Genomic DNA, 22,397 nt, shown 5'->3' on the forward strand with positions numbered 1-22,397 from the left:
AGATATTGATTTCAAACGTATACCATGCAGTATGAAAAGCTTACTACGTTAGAAACATTATTAAATTTAAATTTATATAGTATTAACAAATGTTTGTAATAATATTAATGGTTTATGGTTTACTACAGCATGTTGAAGCGTCCAATGAGATTGTAGTACCGAAGCTTACAAAGCTTTCACACGAAAAAATTGTTGTTTTAATAACGGGAAAAATTAACGTTCAGATTGTGCTAAAAAAATACGACTATACTTTTACTTATGGTCCAGTTTCTTTTGATCAATGTTTTTTTAATGGAAACATAAATAATAATCCAAGATATTATGCTGCCATGGATGTGTGCAATGGTTTAAATGGAGTATTCTTTTATCAAGATAAAACGTTTTACTTGACGCCGCGAAAGAACAATTCTTTGGGAGAACATACTCTTGAGGAAATTAGGAAGAACCTTACGAAAAATTTTCTAAAAAAATCTTTGTATTGCTCATTTGACTTTAAACTATCCAATTATAGTAATTCAACTTACCAAAACCCAAAAAATTTAAGGATAAGAAGAGATGAAGAACAATATGCTGATAAATACTATGTAGAATTGTATTTTGTAAATGATTATAGCGTTTTCAAATATTACAAAAGCAACATTAGCGAAGTCATTAGAAGAACAAACTTAATCGCAAGCATTTTAGATGCGAAATATGCTGTTTTACGAACGCGAATTATAGTTGTGGGAATAGATGTGTGGAATGACGGAGATAAAATGGAAGTGGTAGATGAATCTCTACAAACTATTCAAAACTTTATGAATTATCGAACAAAATACATTCAAGTTAAAAACGACAACGCGCAATTTATAACAAAAAAACCATTTGACAAAGGTAAAGTTTTTAATTTAAAAATAGCTGTATTTATTACGAACGTTCAAAAATTATCATTCTGACACGCACGAATGCTGACACACACACACACACACACACACACACACACACACACACACACACATATATATATACTTAACTATATATTTATTTTTAAGAAAACTAATGGGGAAATAAAGATACAATAATTATCACAGAAAAACATGTCAACAAAATTTTGCTTGGTGGATAAAAAGGGATAGATTTCCCGGGGCATTTGCGGCAGTCCTTTTGAACTTTCATCTGTATTTTTTCACACTCCCAGGATAATTTGAAAATATTTTTAGCGCTAGTTTGTATTTATTTTAGCTCACAAATGACGTTACAAAATTAATTGAAAGCCCAAGTTTGCTTATTGAATATGATTTTTAAACAGCGTAGTTTAGACCGTAGTTTTAAGTAAATGAAACTATCAAATTATTTTTTCGTTTTCGTTTTTGACTCAAATTTTAACAGCCCGTGAATAAAAGAATTTTCAAAAAATAAATACAATAAAAAATTACATTCTAAATTACTATAAAGTTGGTTTAGAAATCGTGATTTATTTTATAAAGAAGCCAAATAATAAATTAGGTGAAAATACCTTTAGCCAGCTTAATTTTAATTTGCAGCCAGTAAATAACAATATTGTTTTTAAAATTAAAAAAAAAAGTCTTTCAGAAGCATAATAGCTCGTTTCTTAATTTCTTAATTTAATGCGCATAATCGTGAAGCTTTCCTGTTACACCAGCATATATTTTGAAATATCAGAACAATTCTTATAAATTATAAATTTTTACGATCTTTTCTAAAATTCGTCAATCCAATAATGACAAACCTTTAATTGTTGGGTAAGTTTATCAGTAGCAAAGATTAAAAAACTTCAGAAAAAGCTGAGCGTTCATTGTTTTTGCTTCAATTTGTTCTCAAACTCATTAAGCGTAGCAATTATTTTAAGTTTATTAGTTAATATCTTGTTCCATAATTTTGGCCCTCTAATAGAAATTCAAAATTTAGTCACCGAAAAATCACTTTTTGGTCGAATATAACTGTTATTTGAAAATCTGGTTAGATATCTTTTTTGATCTATTTTGAATAGGTGGTAAAGTTTTTTTGGAGATTTTTGTTCTGATTTATTTTGAATAGCGGGTAAAATATTTTTATTAATTTTGAACGTAAATATAAGAAGTTGAAATATAATGAAGACATTCATTATATTTGAAATAACAAATAATGCTCGGAAGTGTGTAAAACGGCCCACATTGGAAAAGATTCTGATTGCATGCTTTTGTTTATTAAATGGTTTTTTTAAATTTTTTTTTATTTGTACTGCAATGTTTGCGTAATTAGGGTGGGAATGAATTAACGATAAATATAAAAGCTTTAAGCATGTTGGATTTAATTTTACTCTACAAAACAGGCCTATGCTCTTTGTAATTTTATTTTCAAGATAATGTATGTGATCTCTCCACGTCTCATCAAGAAGTACGCCCAGAAATTTCAAAACACCACGCATTATTTATATGTTTAATGTCTTAGTTTTGTTAATAATGTCATAGTTTTGTTAACAAAATGTAATGATCGACAGTTTCAAAAGCCTTATTGAGATCAATAAATACAATTAATGTATATTTATTTTCATCAAACAATTTAAAGATATCATGAACAAAATGAACAATAGCCTGATCAGTAGAGTGCCTCTTTTTAAACCCAAGTTGCTTACTATAAATACTATTTATTATATACTACTTTATTTTTTGGTTTCATAAAAATCTTTAATGGTGGATAAGAATCATTCCCCTATATATAAAGCATAACTTTTTATACACATCAAGTTTATATATTTTCAGAACTTTCATTTTAACAAAAAATGGTTTCGAATGAGTGTATTAAAACTAATTGACCAGGTCTTATGTTTATGGAGGTAAAAAAGATTTAGACCAATCCAAAAAACTTTGTATCTTTCTTTTTTTCTGTGCTTTTTCCCATCCAATACTAGCATAAACTAGGTTGATAATTATAAATAAATGACTAATAAGCTTTTTTTTACATGTTTGGGCTTTTTATAAAATTTGCTTTTAAAGTTTTTGTGCCAGTATAGTTTATGCGTCGTTTCTATGCAATGTTTTCATTAAGAAAAACACTTAAAAACTTTGTGACAGTTTCTTTTTATTTCGTTACCGTCGATAAAAACAAAATCAATGAAAACGAACAAGAACTTCAAATATTATTTTTAGATAGAGGTATCAATTATAAATACAAAAAATAAATGAATAAAAATTCTGTTAATAAATTTTAAGTTTATAAAGTTAACCTATCACATTCTATCGTTAAAAAATTATCTAATACCAGTAGACACAAAACGTGTTAAGACGTTTATTAATATATAGTGGTAAAACGTATTAATCCGTTTTATAGATTAATCCACTTCGATTTCAAAATTCACAGTCTATATTTCAGAGATTTTTTTTTTCAATGCAAAAGGGCCATTTTGACTTGTTGCTGGAATAGTTATACTTCAAAGACTGTAACGCAATTTAAAAGCATTTTTGGCTTCGTTCTCTCTCCAACTAGTCTATTATATTTTTTTGGCTATACTATTCTATTATACCTCTTTGGCTATACTCGCAGGTCTCTAATCGCCGTTCTTCCTGCATAATCATTTTGAAACCTTTTTTTACCTAGGGATTTTTTGTTATAAACGCCGATACATATTTTAAACTTATTTAAAAAAATACACTAGCACGTGACTCAACGCGTTAAAAAATTTCCTGAGATCAAAGTTTAAGTTTATAGCAACATTTTATATTTATAATAAATAAACTAAATTTATAATAACTTGTTAACTGTTTGAAGATTTTAAAAAGCGTTAAATAAATCCATTTATTTTATTTATTTTTCATATTTTATTTTATTTATTTATTTTTTGTTCTTCAGGTATACCATATAAGGATACATTTATTGTCGCGAAAAAAATTATAAAAAATATATATACACAATTATTACGTATCAGATTGATAAAAATACATTAATATAATATCGATACAAATTTTAATATAAAGTTTGGTATATTAACTATTATACATGTTAGTTTTTCCGAACTATAATACCTAAAAAAAGGAAATCAAATAAGATTCAGCATTTTTAGGTATTAAACTAAAAAAAGTTTTGATTTATCAAGTTTTTCTATCGGGCCTTGTGGCATAATTGAAAATTCAGAATACCGGGTTTTAGTTTTTTTTAAAATAATAATTATGGAAACTACTTGATCGCAAATTATAATTTTGGGTAAGTGGTGGCGAAAATATGTCTAAAAAAGAATTCGGTAGCATATTATTTTTATATTTGAACATAAAAATAAGAATCTGATATAAATTAAGTTTTTCCAAATTTAAGACTTTCATATCACAGTTGAAGAAAATTTCAACAAATATATACAAATCGTACGTTAATAACAAGATATATATAGGAAGCAGGGACGAGAAGAAATCTAATATATCTTATCGCCAAGCTCCTTGATAAATTCCGTAAATGTAAAGTTTAATTTTAAAAAAAAAGCACTTCCGTTAAAACTATATAAAATAAACAAACGTAAAATTGATAAAGCTTTAAATAAAAAATCTATTATTAAAAAATAACAAGAAGCGCTATTAACTTAAGCATGTTCTTTTAAAAGCACGAAAATATTTAATTTTTATTTATTGAAAAATCATGAATTAATTTTATTATTTTTTTTTTTTTTTAATAATAAACTTCAGAACACAAAATAAAAGTCTAAGGATCAAAAAATAAAAAAAATAACAACACATATTTAACAACAAAGACATAAATATTTTTTGAAAAGTTACCAAGTCCATTTAACTTAAGCGTTTCTAAAATTAATATACTTTTCATTTAGTTGATAGATCAATCTTAAGGGTATTTTGCAATTTTAGAAATAGTTTCGTGGTAAATCATTTTTTAGTAATAACTGTCTAAGTTTAGCCTTAAACTCATTTAACATTGTAAAAGCTTTAAGTTTAGTTGAGAGTATTTTATTCCATGCCTTTGGTCCTCTAATTGAAATTGAAAACATAGTTGGCCCAAAATAATTTTTGGTTTGTATATGGGTGTAAAAGTTTTTGGAATAATACTTTTATTAATTTTGAGCATAAAAATTAGAAGATAATAAATATTTATTTGGTAGATATTTAGTATATTTAACTTAGAAAATAAATGTTGGCAGAGCGTATAGCGGCTTTCATTGGATATAATTCTGATTGCATGTTTTTGCATATTAAAGAGTTTTTTTAATTTATTTTTATTGGTAATACGCCACGCAATATTAGAGTAATTAAGATTACGCTAATATTGCGTATGAATGAATAAAAAAGAAATATAAGAGTTTTAAACAACTTGAATTTAAAAGAGGTTTTACCCTATAAAGTAGGCCAATGTTCCTTGATATTTTACTTTCAATATATTTTATATGATCTCTCCATGTTACATTTTCGTCAAGGAGTACTCAGGGCTGACGTCAACAGGGGTGCCCCTCCAAAAAGTGGGAGCTCCCCTCCCACACACACTTTTTTTTCTAAAAGATCTTTTTTTTTTTTTAAAGGAAAACTAGATATAGAAGTCAATTTTAAAAAAAAGTTTTTTAAGATTGTGCCCCCCGCTTCGAAACCCATGTCGTCGGCCCTGGTACTCCTAGAAATTTTAATGATATTTCTCTTTTTTATTTTGCAATTGTTAATACAAAGATTTGGAAGTTTTAATGGAATTTTGTCTAGTTCATGATAGCGATGGAAATAAGTACATTTTATTTTAGTTATAGAGGTTATTTGTTTGCTTTAAACCATTCAACAAGGTTTAGTAGTTCTGTGCTTGTAAGTATTGTTGTTTGATTAATTTTGTTTTGTGTGTATTAGCCCATATTATATTGGCACATGTGAGATGACTATAAACTAGACTAAAGTAAAATTTTTTTCCTGAACAGAAATTAAGAAATGAGCGAGATTTATATAAAATACCTATTGCAGATGATATTTTTGATTTAATTTGCCCAATATGATTTCTCCATGATAAATTTTCATTTAATCGAACACCAAAATACTTTGCATACTTTTTCCGTTTTATTGTTATGTTGTTAATCAGCAACTCTGGAATTTCTAATGGTAGAGACATTGACTGACCTGTTTTATGAAATAAAATGGAGTTAGTTTTTTTACAGTTTAAAGATAGTTAATTTACTCTGAACCATAAATTTAAGTTTTCCAGTTCAGTATTCATTGTTCCGAACATCGATTTTAAATTACTATGATTATAAAACAAAGTTGTGTCATCAGCATACATTTTTGAAGATATTATAGATGATGCTTTATGCATATTATTGATGTAAATTAAAAACCTTGACTTGAGGGACCCCACAATCAATATCAAGAACACTTGACTCCTTGTTTATTACAAACTGCTTTCTGTTACTCAGATAATTTTTTACCCATTATCGCTTTAGTCTTTTAATACCTTATTTTAATTTTGACAGTAAGATACCGTGATTAACTGTATCAAACGCCTTTGAAAAGTTTATAAATACTCCCAGTACATTATCTCCTTTATCAAAAAATTGAAATATTTTATTTGTAATTCAATGATAGCATGCTCTGTTGAACAACATTTTAGAAAACCAAATTGATTTTTATATAAAAGTTTGTTAATTATAAATTCGATTGAAGATTACTTTTTCATAAACAAAAAACACTGGTAGAAGGAAAATTGGACGGTAGTTAGACATTATTTATATATATATAGTTACTTTTATAGTTCCAATTTCGATTTATTTCTTCCTGTTTTTTTTTTAACATTACCAGTTAAGGAAATAAAACTTGTTTTCATTTAATCCTGACTGTAAAAATTTTAAAGAAAACATTGTAAAAAAATTTAAAACATAGAAGAGTGTATATCGAAAATAAAAATAATAACTTGCAGTTTTTATTGAATAAAAAGACGAAACAAATTTTTTACAGGTTTCACAGCAGGAAAAGCGCCCGTTGGTACGATGTGTTCTGGAAAAAATTCTGTTGGTATAAACCACGATACTTATGACAATCCTGTATATATATCTAATGTTGTAGCTCATGAACTTGGTCACAACTTAGGAATGGTGCACGACGAACATACTCAATGTCTGTGCTATGATAATGAGAAAAGTAATTGCATTATGGGATCATATTTAGATGGAGATGTGAAAAGTTTCTCAGAGTGCAGCGTTCGTTATTTTAATGCATTTATATCAAGCGGGTAAGTACGCAGTTTAATATATAAATAGTAGGGATGTTTTCAAATTTTTTTTTTTTTTTTAAAAATACTTAAAAAAAACAGAAAATTTTTTATTATTCTATTTTTAGCAGCTACAATTTTTGAATTTTATTAACTTCTGTTTTTTTAATTTTTTTTAATTTTAGCAGGATAATTAATTTTTTAAAAAGCGATTTTTTCATTACCTTTCTGTTATTTTTGTTTGCTTTGTTTTAAAAGTTTTATTTTCTACATTTTTAAACTAATAAAATAACTTTAACCAATATAACGACTAAATGATAATTCTGATAATTTTTACAGCCTCAATAAATACTAGAAGTGATTGGGGTGAAGTTTTTTTATTTTATTTTATTGTATACTGTGTTTTATATTTTCCACAAAACCGCATCAGCGTGTTTTTAATTAAAGTGCAATTAATTGAGAAAAATGATCAAATTTCATCTAATATTATTTTAGTGTTCGAAAGTTATGACCATGTAAAGTTTCAAAACTCCTAAAATGAGGGGGTTATAAACTTTAAATATTCATAGTTTTCAAACGCTAAAATTTTATTAGATGAAACTTGAGTTTTGTCGATAAATATCAAAAAGAATATTATTTAATATTAATATTATATATTTTATTATTTATTAATACTAGAATAGTAAAAGTAACTCATAACGTTCTCATCACAAAAAAAAACACGTAAATCATAAAAAAAAGTATTTCTACTATACTGAAAAATATTTTAAATATTTCGTGGATATGAATATGTTTCTATTTTTAAGTTTTCAAGTTTGTCATTATATTATTGGAGTTTTGGACCAGAATACAGAATATTAATGCGAAGCTTAAAGCCAAAATCATGATCTGGGACAAGTTTACCAGATAAGTTCCATTTTAAATTAACCAATACCATTGCTGATCTTTTAAAAGTTATTTCCAAAGGATCAATTTATATTAATTTTTTATGCTACAGAGAGCTCCAAAACGATCTTAGAACTGTAACTAAAATTAACAGGGATAATACGATAATGTAATGGAGGTCTTAATTATTTCTGTAAAATGTGCACTTTTTCATTAAAGCAGTCAACATTATAAAAAAATTTAGTGCTTAGATTAAAGCGATGTTTTTGTTGTTGTTGTTAAAACACATTTATATATACTTGAAATAATTTCAGATTATTTCTTTGGCATAGTGGGTAAACTCGATTTGATGCTTTGGAATTAGACACAGATAAATGAAAACTTTATTTAAATTTTAGTTTTTTGTCAGAAACAAAATCTCTGTTTAAACTTCTTTATTTATTAAAACTCAATATTTTTAAGTAAGGGAGCATGTTTGTACGATTACCCTGTTGGCTGGGTTAAACCACCCATTTGCGGAAATGGTATTATTGAAAAAGGAGAAGAATGTGATTGTGGATCAAGAAAAAATTGTGCTTTCTTTGGTAATTGTTGCCATCCAGTAACCTGTACTTTGCATAAAAATGCAACTTGTGCTTCTGGAGGATGTTGCCATAAATGTCAATTTCAACCAAGAGGAACAACTTGCCGCAAAAAGGTAAATATAGTAACATTACCGCGCATTTTAAATACAATTTAAATAATTTTAAATTGAAAAGTTTATGCTTATTTTTAACTTACTAACTAAACTTTGTTTTATATATATTCTAAAATATATTTTTGAAATTTTTTATGTTTTTCTATTACCCATTTTATTACCCAAAAAAAAAAAACACTAAAATAAATGAATTTAGAGTAAAGAATGTGATCTACCTGAATACTGCAACGGCGAGTCAAATACTTGTCCAAAAGACGTATATATTCAAGATTCCTACAGCTGTGGCGCAGGAAAAGGATTTTGTAAAAAAGGCGTTTGTTTAACTCACAAACGCCAATGTGTTGATTTGTTTGGTGCAAATGTTTCGTCTGGTGACGCATATTGTTACAAGCAGCTCAACATCAAAGGAAGCGATGCTGGACATTGTGGAGTGGTGAGCACAAACAACAAATTTATTTTCTTCCATTCATTACTAGGTTTGCCAAAATCGTAATTTTGTTGGTTTTTTGTGAAATGTGTAATTAAAAAAATACATATATTACTTTCCATTCAAATACGTTTTTTTTAAATTAGAGTTCTAATAAATTTCTGCGTTGCAACTATACTGATGCGCTATGTGGGAAATTGCAATGCAACAAAATCAATCAAGATAATTTATTACACTATCGATTAGTATGGTCAGAACTTAACGACACAAGGAAGTGTGAGAGCGTGAAGAATAACTCCACTAATATTTTAAACAACTTAGTCAAAGATGGTAAGAAACAATCTTTAAACTTATAAAAAGAAAATTTGACACCTTTAAAATAGAATGAATAAATTTTATAACTTTTTCAATGCTATAAAATAATAACTATAAAATAATAACTATAAAATAAATATAAAATGCTAATAACTATTAAACTATAATCTGTAATTAAATTTTTATCATCTTTTGAAATATACAGTAAAATTTTTAACATTTACATAAACTGGATCTTAATATATTACTAAATCATTTTTGACATGTCAAAAAATTTAATCAAAATAATGATCAAACTGTGTCGACACAGTTTGATCATTATTTTGATTAAATTTACTTATTTTCAAAATCTTTTATTATAAGGGAGCTTATAATTAACTTTAACATTTTCAATTTTAACGCATTTCTTGGAATGCTACCTTCTCTAAAAATTTTTTCTTATGAAGTTTCTGGCTCTATTTTCTCAAAATAATAACTATTTTAAAAAGAGAGAGAATTATTGTTTTGGCAATTTCTTCTTTTAAGCAAATAACTTTCATAATTTACATTAAACTTATATTTTCATTTTCATAAAATTGTTTAAAGTTTCAACGACATAACTTTTTTTATTTTTGATATTTCAGTTTTCCTTTTATTAATTCAAAAATTTTTCCATTTAAATTTTTAAGAACTGAAAAAGTATTAATAAATTTTTTAATTTTTTATATAGTGTTTTTTCTTTTTAGAATTTTAATTTTATTTATTTTTATTTTTAACTGAATACCACTGTTTAACTTTTTGAATTTAAGTTTTCATCATTAAAATATTTTTCGACTTCATAATTTGATATATTTTTTTAATAATATAAATGAAATAGATTATTTTAAATAAGTGTGTTACGTAATAAACTAAATATAATTAATATCACGGGTATCTTAATAAACAAAAAACCACTTTAATCAAATTTAATTTATACAGAAGAAACAGAAGTAATAGATATAGAGGCGGTGGTGTAGCTTTGTGGATAAAATAAATGACTTGCATAAAATAAATTTATGTGAAAGTACTTAAGCCTGGGTCGTAGTTGTAGTAAAGTAAACAAAGTATTTACTTGTTTGTGTATTGACAGAATAAATTTGTAATTAGCGGGCATAAATGAAGTGCATACGTGCTTAGAGGAAGGGATAGTGTTAGCCAAAAGCCTACAAGACTGTACTATGGGAGGGGATGTTCCGAACAGCAAGTACGTACGCGGTTTGAGCATCTTTTGTATTAATTTTTTCAAACTTTTTTTTCATATTTTTTTTCATTTTTACCAAATTACTTTTCTTCTCCTTTAATAATATTTGTCCGATCTTTTTAGTTACATACAATAAAACGTCGAATTAGCTAATATTTTGTTTTTAAATTTTACAAATTTTGTAATAAATAATACGTACGTACGCACACAGGGAGGGATCAATCAAAACGTACAGATGCGTGTAATGGAGAAAGGGGAGTCTAAAATCAATAGTTTTACTGTGATATGGAAGTTCTCTTATCAATAATTTAAAAAAATATTTACAATCGCAAGTTCATTTCTTAATAAGAAAGGTTAATTTAATAATGATGACAGACTTGTGATCGAACATAAATCTTGAGTTCATAAGAATTTTGACTTCATAATTGTAAGAATTCACAAAAAAACAATTCACAAAAAAGAAAACATAAAATAATAGATTTTTTCAATTCGGTTTTTCATTAAAAAAAAATTAATATTTATTCAAAATAAAAACTGGAGATATGGCCTCTGTATCCCCACCTAAAAAATTTAATTTGGAAGAATGTTTTCTTTCCAGAAACATTTAAAATACTGATGCTTGTTAAAGATAATTATACTGAAGTAAGTCAAACATTAAACAATGGGAACTTTATAAGCCTGCTGATCCACCATAACCAAAAGAACTTCAACCGTCAACTTCTATAGTCAAAAAGTGCAAGTCACTCAAGCTTCACAAAACCATTCAGTCTCTCTGCTTGCTTCTTACATTGCTTGAGTGTTTTACATAGTTAGATCTACAAAAACTTAAACCTAAACTAATAACAAGTGGAAATAAATTTCAGATGTCCTACTGAGGACTAAGTTGTTTTCGATTGATCATAGTCTTTTTTTTTATGGAGAATTTAATTTTTAACCGATATAAAATAATTTAATTTTCAACCGATTATAGGTGATTTTTATTTCCAAAGACCATTCTGCATTTTAAATGTTTTAAGGCACTTAAAACATTTAAAATGCAGATAGGCACTCTTTTGAAAGAAAAATTTTCCTCGAGTTTTAAACTTTATTTTTTTAAATCTTAAAAATGTATACAAAATACATACCGGAATAGACGAAGTTATTTAAGTCATTCGAAAATACAGAAGGTTATTCAAAAATACAACAAGTTTAAAATTCAGTCAATCGAAATTTCATTGTGTTGAAGAATTAGTTGTATTTGTTGTAATTAGTTGTAACTCGATGTAAATATTTAAAATGGAAAGTTGTCGGTTAAAACTCAAAACCGTCATACTCTTCAACTTTAGAAATATCAAAATTAGTTGCATTTATTGGTCATCCTTCTGAATCTCAAGCTTGAATTTCAAAAGCAGTTTTCATGAGCAGTTTTAAAAGAATACCAGGTGAGATTTGCCCAAGCTTATCATGAGCACACAAAGAACCAAAGTTTTTACTAAAAACAAATAAAAACTTATAATGCATCATATGATCTAATAAATGAGATCGGCATAGCAAATGATACGCTCACATTTACATCTGATGTCTACATCTACGCCAGGATTTCCGCATCTAATAGAAAATCTAGGTCAACGACATTTTCCTTTCAATAAGTAACTTTTTAAAAATAACCGTTAATATTTTATGTATTATTTAAATGAAATTGGAGGCATTCATAAAGTATGTACGCAGTAAAACCACTGATTTAGTTACGCAGTAAAACCACTGATTTAGTAACCTCTCCCCTTTGTACCACCTGTATTTATTCAACAAACCCCTCACTCTCTGTGTACGTACGCATTATTTATTACAAAATTAGCCCCTTTTTCTAACTCATAATTTTTTTAAATTAAATTAAAAACTTTTATTAAAATTTATTTAAAATTAAAAACTTTTAGTTAATTCGACATTTCTGCGTTACATAGCTTACAGCGTTATTCACTTTTATATGCGTATCTATTCATTTTTATATGCGTGTTTATTAATTCTTATTTGCGCACTTTTTCATTCTCAAATGCGAATTTATTTATTCGTATAAGCGTGTTTATTCACTATTATATGCGCGTTTATAGGCGAGTCAACCATAATAAACAATAGCCTCTCATAGCATAGCTATTAAGTATATGCCAGCATACACGCCACAGCTTAATCCAATAGAAAAATTTTTCTTCATCTTTAAAGCATACTTACAAACAAGGAGAAAGACCTTGAAATACGGTTGGGGTAATCAGGAAACTTAAGGGGGACCCCCTCTAAATTTACCCAAATTTTATAAAAATATTTTTATTTATTTATGCATTTCAAAGTATGCAGAATTCAAAATTATTTTTTTATTTACTGATTTTAATCATTAAATCCTTCAAGTTTAGCATTTTTTTAAGGTACCTTAAAATTTATACCATCGCAACGCCCATAGCAATGGTGTAGCACCTCATTAAAAATCCTATTAACTTACGTGTATTTTTAATTAGCTGCAGTAAAATGCTTGGTTTGGCTTCTTTACTTATCCAGCGAGCGAAAAAAGTCTGGTTTATCAAGTCAGACTACAGTTTTCTGTTATTTTGAAGCTTTTAAAGTTGTCAATTTTCTTAATTTTTTAAAAATATGGGTAAAGCGTGTAGAATAAAATCAAAAACAATAATTAAAAAAAGGAGGAGAGGTTTCTTAGGGAAGAAATTTAACAGTCTTGACAAAGAAAATATTGAAATGGAGTTAAATGATAATCCTTCTGTAACAATTTTGATTGATTCAAATAATACAACTGTCAATAATAACTCTGTAAATAACGAATCTGGATTAAATTTATTTTCTACATCTGTATCTGCGAAGAAGGTACAGCCAATTGAATGTTCCAGAGCTTTTACAAGAATGAAAATATCTGGATACAGGATTATAGATTGCTCTATATTATCTGATATATTTAGTGCTTTAGCATGCCCTCAATGTGGCGAGTGTTCATCCTTGTCATTGTCCAAAAAAATGCAAGACAAAAAAGGACTTGCCTCAAAGTTACTTATCAAGTGCTTTAAATATGAAAATGAGTTGTATACTTCAAAACAATGTAACAGAGGATATGATATTAATTGTAGAACAGTATACGCAATGTGTGCACTTGGACAGGGACATTCTGGTATAAAAATATTCACCACTTTAATGAATATGCCACAACCAATGACCCAAAATAATTATGATAAGTTAGCTGTAAAAATAGATGCTGTCACACAAAAAGTTGCTGAAGATACCATGTTTGATGCAGTAGCAGAATTGCATAAACATGTTGCTAATGTTGAAATTTTTGATATTGGTGTGTCGTGTGATGGTACTTGGCAGAGAAGAGGCTTTTCATCATTAAACGGTGTCTTTTCTGCATTATCAATGGACACTGGAAAGGTTTTGGATGTCGAACCAATGTGCAGGTTCTGCAAAGGTTGCTTTTTAAAGAAAGATCTTTTAAAAACAAACCCTACAGCCTATACCCAATGGAGGAACTCTCACATTTGTAAAAACAATTACAAAGGATCTGCAAGCGGTATGGAGACCACTGGTGCAAAACGTGTGTTTTTATGATCTATTGACATGTACAAACTGCGATATGTGAATTTTTTAGGAGACGGGGACAGTAAAAGTTTCATTAATGTCATTTTGGCATTCAAGTTAATAAGTTAGAATGTGTGGGACACTATCAAAAACGTGTTGGTACACGACTACGAAATTTAAAGAAAAGAGAAAAAGGTCTCGGTGGGCGTGGTTGTCTTACAGATGCAGTAGTTGATCGTCTGCAAAATTTCTTTGACGTTGCTATTAGGCAAAATGCTGGAAATTTAGCAGGTATGAAGGCAAGCGTATTGGCTACATTATTTCATGTTGCATCTTCCAAAAAAATAACTTGCACTTTCCTCACTGTCCTACCGGCATCAACAGTTGGTGCAAGTTCAACTTTGATAAAGCAAATAAAACCAACACTTACAAACCGGGTTCAGGTCTTCCAATGAACATAATTTTGAAAATTAGACCTATTTTTGAGGATCTTAGCAAAGATTTAGAACTAAAAAAATGTTTACATGGGAAAACTCAAAATGCAAATGTATCGTTCAACAGTATGATTTGGGACCGATTACCGAAGACCAGATTTGTGTCACTCGAAAATTTGGTGTATACGATGCGGTAGCAAATTTTAATATTGGTATGAAAGCTTCAGTGTTAGTTTTTGAACAATTAAATATGTTACCAGGTGCTTTCATGGTTAAAGGTTCAATAAAATAAACAATAAAAGAATAAAATAATCTAATTATAGAATGAATGAAAAGAATAAGTTGAGGCGACAGTTAAATAGAGCACATATGACATAATGACAATAATTTGGAAAAAGAGGGTATAACTTATGAACCAGGAGAATTTTAAATACTGTTTTTTAGATTTAATGAGGTTAATGATTGCTTTTTTATACATTTTTTAATAAAAAAAATTATTAATTTGTTTTTTTCTCAGTATGAAGTATTTAAGACGCCGGCCAACATTGCTCGCCAACCATTCGAGAGCCGTTTCTAAAATTTTCAGTGGTTGTTTATTAACTGGTATAGAGTGTTTTAAGTTAAATAGTTTTTTTTTTTTTTTACACCTGCTGTTTATGCTGTTTTAGTACCATATTATTGAATATTGGACTTTGACTTCAAAATACCTAATTTTATATTTGTAAAAAAAAATTCTGTTCAACTTAAAACACTCTTCTACTCTATAAACACCATATAAAAATTTCAACTTGGGTTATTTTGCTCCCTGCCCACAATATTGGCCGGCGTGAAACCTGTTTTTTGGTAACTTTTTTATGGTTTCCATAGCAACATGTTACCATTTTATTTTTTTTTGTACTTTTTTCTTATTTTTTTTTTCTATATGATATTGATCTGACAAATTTTTTCTAAAAATTGATTTAAAATTAGAGGGGGTTTCTCCTTTAAAAAGATTATGGATACTACAGAGTTTAATTTAATTCCATTTTACAATCATATGCGAGTTAGCTAGCTGGCCAGCGTGGGCTCGGCAACCATTTTTTAAATAAATAGCAGTGGCAACAACCTAATTTTTGTTTTGAATAAATCTATATAAACACATAAAAGCCTATTTATTGTCTATTTAAAATTATATTAGAGATTTTATGGGTGGTTGACTTGCCTATAAACGCGCATGTAAAAATGAATAAACGCCCATATAAGAATGAATAAATGCACATATAAGAATGAATAAACACGCATATAAAAATGAATAGACGCGCATATAAAAATCAATAAGGGATCGTCCATAAAAGTACATACGCTCGGAAGGGAAGAGGGGGTCTACAGATGGCGTATATGAGATGGAAGGGGAGTTGATTATATATGAAAGAAGACTCTAAATTAAAAAAAATATCAAAAAATGTTAGATAAGTTAAAAGCGTAGGAACATTTATGGAGGTGGAGGGTACTCGAAAAAGCGTATTGCAAAATGCGGGAGGGGTCAACGAAATAAATGCGTACGTACTTTATGGACGACCCCTAACCCTGCAATATTGAATTTTTAAACTGCGAAATGTGATGCTTTTGTTAAAATAAGTTTTTGGGAGAGAGCTGTTTTGAACGCCATCTTCCTTTGTACGCATTTGTACGTTTTTGTTCGTGATAACAATTTTTTTTTGGTCAATCAAAAACAATCGCACTTTAATTAATTGGCGGTTACACGAAACCACTACAAATTGCCAGGTAATTACCTAACTAAAAATTGCTAACGTAACTCATATTTTTTATCTTCTTAGAGGTAAAACTTATATTTTTATAAACATACAGATAAAAACTTTAAGTATAAATAAAATATAACTATTCTCAACATAAGATACATAATTTCACAATAGGAATATGTTTATTAACATCTTAGATAAGCTTTTATAAAATTTAATTAAGTTGAAACATCTGGTATAGTATGTAAACTTATCCTCTTTCTTATAATAAATTACAATATTTCTAGGGGTTATATATACCCTCGTTATTCAAGTAATATAAAAAACCGTTAAAAAAAAAAAAACTTCAATGTAATGTGTTCTTGCGTCTTAAAAAAGAAAAATAAGGTTTCCAAAACCACGATGTGACGTAATCACCGTCGTCTTCATTCAAACCGCCTTCACCCGGAGAACACTGGTGAAACTGTATATCCAAGGACTCTCTCACTTTTCTCTTAAAATAGTCTTCCTCTACTTTAACAGTGTTGTTTTTATTCCAGCCAAAGGCACCATGGCAATTTCTGGAATTTCTTGGAATTTCTGCAGTAAAGAACACATAAATCATGAATTAAAGTTTCTAACAGAAATGTTTACAGAAAATGGTTATAATAAAAAAATACTTCAAAACATTGTCAAAAAAATAAAAAATAATAAGCAAAATAATCAAAATAATCAACAAAACAACAACAATAACATCAAAAAACTAGAACCAAATTATATTTCTCTACTAGTACTTATACTTCTCTACTACTATAGTACTATACTACTATACTATATATATACTATATATACTCTTATACTTCTCTACTACTATAAAACTAGAACCAAATTATATTTCTCATGGGTACCAAAATTAAGTAATCAATTAAAACAGATATTTAAAAATGTAGGCTATACTCCAGTTTTTAAATCACCAAAAAACCTTCAACAATTAATAACTCAAAAAAACAAGCCTCGACTTCCCAACAACTCTTACCCAGGAGCCTACAAACTGGAGCGTTCGTGTGGAAAGCTCTATTTAGGTGAAACAAAACTCAAGGTTTCAACTCGCATTTGCCAACATCAAAAACATACTTTTGAGGAAAAATGGAAAAATTCGGCGAAACGGGGCATTCCAGAAATTGCCATGGTGCCTTTGGCTGGAATAATAACAACACTGTTAAATTAGAGGAAGGCTATTTTAAGAGAAAAGTGAGAGAGTCTTTGGAAATACAGTTTCACCAGTGTTCTCCGAGTGAAGGCGGTTTGAATGAAGACGACGGTGATTACGTCACATCGTCGTTTTGGAAACCTTATTTTTCTTTTTTAAGACGCAAGAACACATTACATTGAAGTTTTATTATTTGTTTGTTTTTTTAACGGTTTTTTATATTACTTGAATAACGAGGGTATATATAACCCCTAGAAATATTGTAATTTATTATAAGAAAGAGGATAAGTTTACATACTATACCAGATGTTTCAACTTAATTAAAGTTTATTAACATGAATTTTTTAATATTTTGTTGATCCTCCCTTATTTTTTATAACTGCACGAAGACGATTCCGCATGCTATAAATGCAATTTAAAGTCATTTCTTTCAAATGTGCATTAAGGTTCCAATACCAATTATTTTTTTCAATTGGGTCATACTTGTAACCTTTTCTAGCGAAATTTCTCTCTTTAATAGCTCCCATAATTTTCTATGGGGTTTAGATCTGGGGAGTTCGCTGGCCAATCCAAAAGTGGAATTTTTAGAGATGCCAATAATTTTTAAACGGATTTTACTGTGTGGCATGGTGCTCCATCTTGCATAAATATTTTCTTCTGCTCATTTAGAAACCACTTCTTCAATTGAGGTAAAAGACGGGTTTTAATGACCTCTTTGCATCGGTCCTGTTTCAATATATCATTTACAATGTACAGTTGACTAAGGTCTTTTCCACAAACAACCGACCAAAACATGACTTTGGGAGGGTGTTTAATTGTCTGGATTATACAATCTTTATGAAATTTTACATTGGAAGCCCTTTTCACATATTAAACCTTTTGAGTCAAAATTGTATGGCAGACTCATCGCTGAAGCATAACTGGAGAAAACAAAATAAAAATAATTACTAAATACCAACACTGAAATATTAGGGAAAAAAAAAATTATTTTTGTATTATAATGACTTGCCGATTTCCAGTCATCAACAGTGAAACTATTATACTTCTTTGCCCAATTCAGGCGCTTTTTTCTCTTAGAATTGGTTAATTTTGGCTTTAGTGCTGACCTTCTACTTTTAATGCCTTTATTATAGACAACTTCAAATCAATATAAATTGTGAAGTAATTTTAATTTTGAACTAGTTTTTTTTTTTAAATGAATGGTAAAACAATTAAATTTAATTATAAGGTCAAAACATTGTTAACCTGATTGTTTTTTTTATGAGTTAATTAGAAGTTTAATGACTACTTGGAAAAATGTCTGAAATTAAGCGTGCAAAAGTATTAGCGCACTCATTTAAAATGTATTAGCACACTCGTTTAATTCCTTTGAGAAAAACTTACTTGGTTAACTTTTGTTAAAAACTCTCTGCTGATTAATAATAGTCAATAAAAAATATAAGAAGAATAAATTGAAGTGGCAAAAATATCATTTAAAATACAGTTAGTTAAAACTTTAAAATTGCAACAACAAAAATATGGGTTTAGGGAGCATATCAATTGAAAGAAAATGGCATATTGTTGGCCTGAACAAACGAGGTCTCAGCAATCGAGAAATCGGACGTCAACTTGAAATCAGTGAATGCAGCGTTAGAACAACGCTCAAAAACTATAATGAGTTTGGAACAGCCAAAGACAAAAATCACTCTGGTTGTCCCAAAAAATATCAGAAAGGGACGAAAATAAAGCAATTATGATCGCTAGACGCAACCCAAACACGAGCATAGCCGAAATCGCCTCAGACCTGAATACAGCGTTGGGTGCACATCAAGTTAGCCGATCAACAGTTAGCAAGCTTATGAAGAAAAAGCATTTCAATTCATACCTTACAATAAAGAAGCCACTATTAAGTATCTAATACCGTCTCAAGAGAAGAAAATGGTGCAAAGAGAGAGCTGAGTGGACTGTAGAGCAATGGAGAAAAGTAATTTTCTCGGACGAGTCATATTTTGAACTTATTAATCGCAAGAAAAGGGTTGTCATGAGGAGATACAAAAACGAAAAATATACTCCTCGTTTTATCATGTCAAGAGTTCAAGGAGGAGGAGGTTCAATTGGCATTTGGGGCTGCATTGCAGGATTTAGCAATGGACTGGTGCATCTTTACACTGATCGCCTTAATCAACTTTGATATAGAGAGATATTAGAAGATTATTTAAAGCCATCAATGGACGTTTTCAAGGCTGACTCCACCTGGCAATTTTAACAAGATAACGCTCCTTGCCACACAGCACGCTCATTGAAGCAATACATGGAAGAAAAACGGTCGAATCTAATGCCTTGGCCCGCTCACTCACCTGATTTAAATCCTATTGAGAATCTTCAGAGTTGGATGGACTGCAAATTACAAAAAAGCAAGCCCACTAACTTGGTGCAGCTCAAAACACAAATGCAAGAGTTGTGGAATACCGTGCCACAAGAATTAATCCGAAAACTTATAGATTCTATGCCACGTAGAGTCTTGGTATGCCTTAAAAACAATGGTGGTCGCATAAAATCTTTGAAAAACCATAAGTGCGCTAATACTTTGCACACTTTTTTAATATTGTTTTTATCACTCTTATTGTATTCTAATTAAATTCGAGATAATAATAAAGAAATATCTTTTATATATTTGACAATGAGTATTTCTGCTTTATATTATGAATAAGTTAAAAAAAAATTATCAACCAGCCTTTTATTGTTTTCGAATTACACTCATTTGAAGTTCACTTACGTAAAAAAAATATAAGTGCGCTAATACTTTCTGGAAGCACTGTATATATATATATATATATATATATATATATATATATATATATATATATATATATATATATATATATATATATATATATATATATATATATATATATATATATATATATATATATATATATATATATACATATACTTTGAGTCCATTTTATTTAACCAAAAATTGAAAATTACAAATTTTTATAATTTTACAAAATTTGGTTGGGTGTCACTCATATAGTTAAAGACTAGTCATTGGAGTGACACTACATAAAATAAACAAAAAAATTCAACACCAATATTAATAAATGAAAGCAACCGTAAATTAAATCATTTTTATAAAAAAATAAAAAATAATATATATATATATATATATATATATATATATATATATATATATATATATATATACACACACGCACACATATATATATGAAGACCTCAGTGGAAAAACCGGCGTTGTCACATTTAAAAAGTATAGAGAAAGTATTTGTTGAACATTAATAAATGTCTTCATTTAAAGCAAAGAAAAAAAAATTTTGTATAAAAAATTACAAAATGTTTTGTTTTTGAATAAATTTTAAATAAAATAATTATAATATAAATTTTTTTAAATTGCTTAGTTTCATTTACTTCAAATAAAGACTTTTATTAATGATCAATAAATACTTTCTCAATACTTTTTAAATGTGACAACGCCGGTTTTTCCACTGAGGTCTATATATATATATATATATATATATATATATATATATATATATATATATATATATATATATATATATATATATATAAACACACACACACACACACACACACACACACACACACACACACACACACACACACACACACACACACACAGACACACACACATATATATACACATATATAATGGCCTACAAAAATAACACCGCCAGATTTGTTGCACTTTCCGTAAAAAATTAGGAGACCAGTTTTTTTACGGCTCAAGTATAAAAACTTAATTTTTGTTATGCTTAAGAGTCTTATTTGTACTATAATTGTTTTATTCTTATTTTATTAAAATGGTTTAATAATAGTTAGATTTTCTTTGAGTACTTGCATTATTTTGTGATGGATTTTTTGATAACTGATTACCTGCTTCAGTTTATTTATCCGAAATAGGTTTTCAGATAGCTATATATAAACATGCTACTGAAAATAAACTTATATCTAGCTAAGATAAAATAAACTTTAACGTTGCCTAAAACTCTCCAATGAAAATAAAATCAAAGGTTTGTAATTATGTATTTATTATAATTGAAATTAAAAGAAGAAATACATTTTTAAAAGGAATATTTATTTGGTCTTAGTTTTTTTCTTTGGAATTCTTTCATTAGATCTTTCCTCAACGAATATGTAATTTCATTTTGCAAATTATTATTAAAAATATTATTAACAATACAAGATCTATATTTGATTCTACACTTTTGGTGTTATTCATTAGTAAAATTGACATTGCTATAGCAAATCTTTAAAATTTGTTCTGCAAATTTTTTAATTAAAAAATAAAAAGAATGACTGCAATGTTTTATTAGAATAAGAGAAATAACATGTAATATACCAAAAAGATGACAAATAAAATTAGACAGAGATTAAAATGGATATATAGGTTCTTTTCTGCATAAAATAACGTTTATTGATTGAACGTTTAACATCAAAATCTTTTTGTTAATTTTTGCCTATATAACTTGCTTTAGTATATATATCTGTGCTATCTTCAGAAAAGCTGACACAAGTATTTATGTAGACAACTAAGCAATATCTTGCATAATACTTTTTAAGGATTATCAAAATTCTTATATTTTCTGGGAAAATCTACCAAAATCTTCTTACTAATGCATATTTTTAAAAGACTCACAAAAAGTCAACTACTGGTCATTTAACTATACTTACTAAAACCTAGCTCCAAAAGATCACTTTGTAAATTGGAACTAAGAACAAATGTAAAGCCTTCTTCAATCAAATTATTCAAAAGAGATACAATTGCTTGTA

The 22,397-nt window shown here is 28.1% G+C and overlaps 1 protein-coding gene across 3 annotated transcripts in view; it reads left to right on the forward strand.

The window, feature by feature from the left end:
• LOC100215684 (disintegrin and metalloproteinase domain-containing protein 9) overlaps positions 1-22,397 on the forward strand; it is a 27,568-nt gene continuing 5,171 nt past the window's right edge. Inside the window, exons 1-5 of one of the 3 annotated variants that reach the window (XM_065805508.1) lie at positions 1-873; positions 6,897-7,170; positions 8,497-8,731; positions 8,928-9,164; positions 9,305-9,488. In XM_065805508.1, coding sequence (XP_065661580.1) covers positions 90-873; positions 6,897-7,170; positions 8,497-8,731; positions 8,928-9,164; positions 9,305-9,488 — 1,714 coding nt within the window. In that variant the 5' untranslated portion in view covers positions 1-89. Of the gene's footprint in view, positions 874-2,980; positions 3,135-6,896; positions 7,171-8,496; positions 8,732-8,927; positions 9,165-9,304; positions 9,489-22,397 lie in introns of those variants that run through there. The other 2 variants (XM_065805509.1, XM_065805510.1) reach the window with 2 other exon arrangements.

The sequence above is a fragment of the Hydra vulgaris genome, chromosome 09 (assembly GCF_038396675.1).
Source record: "Hydra vulgaris chromosome 09, alternate assembly HydraT2T_AEP".
Taxonomy (NCBI): Eukaryota; Metazoa; Cnidaria; class Hydrozoa; order Anthoathecata; family Hydridae; genus Hydra; species Hydra vulgaris.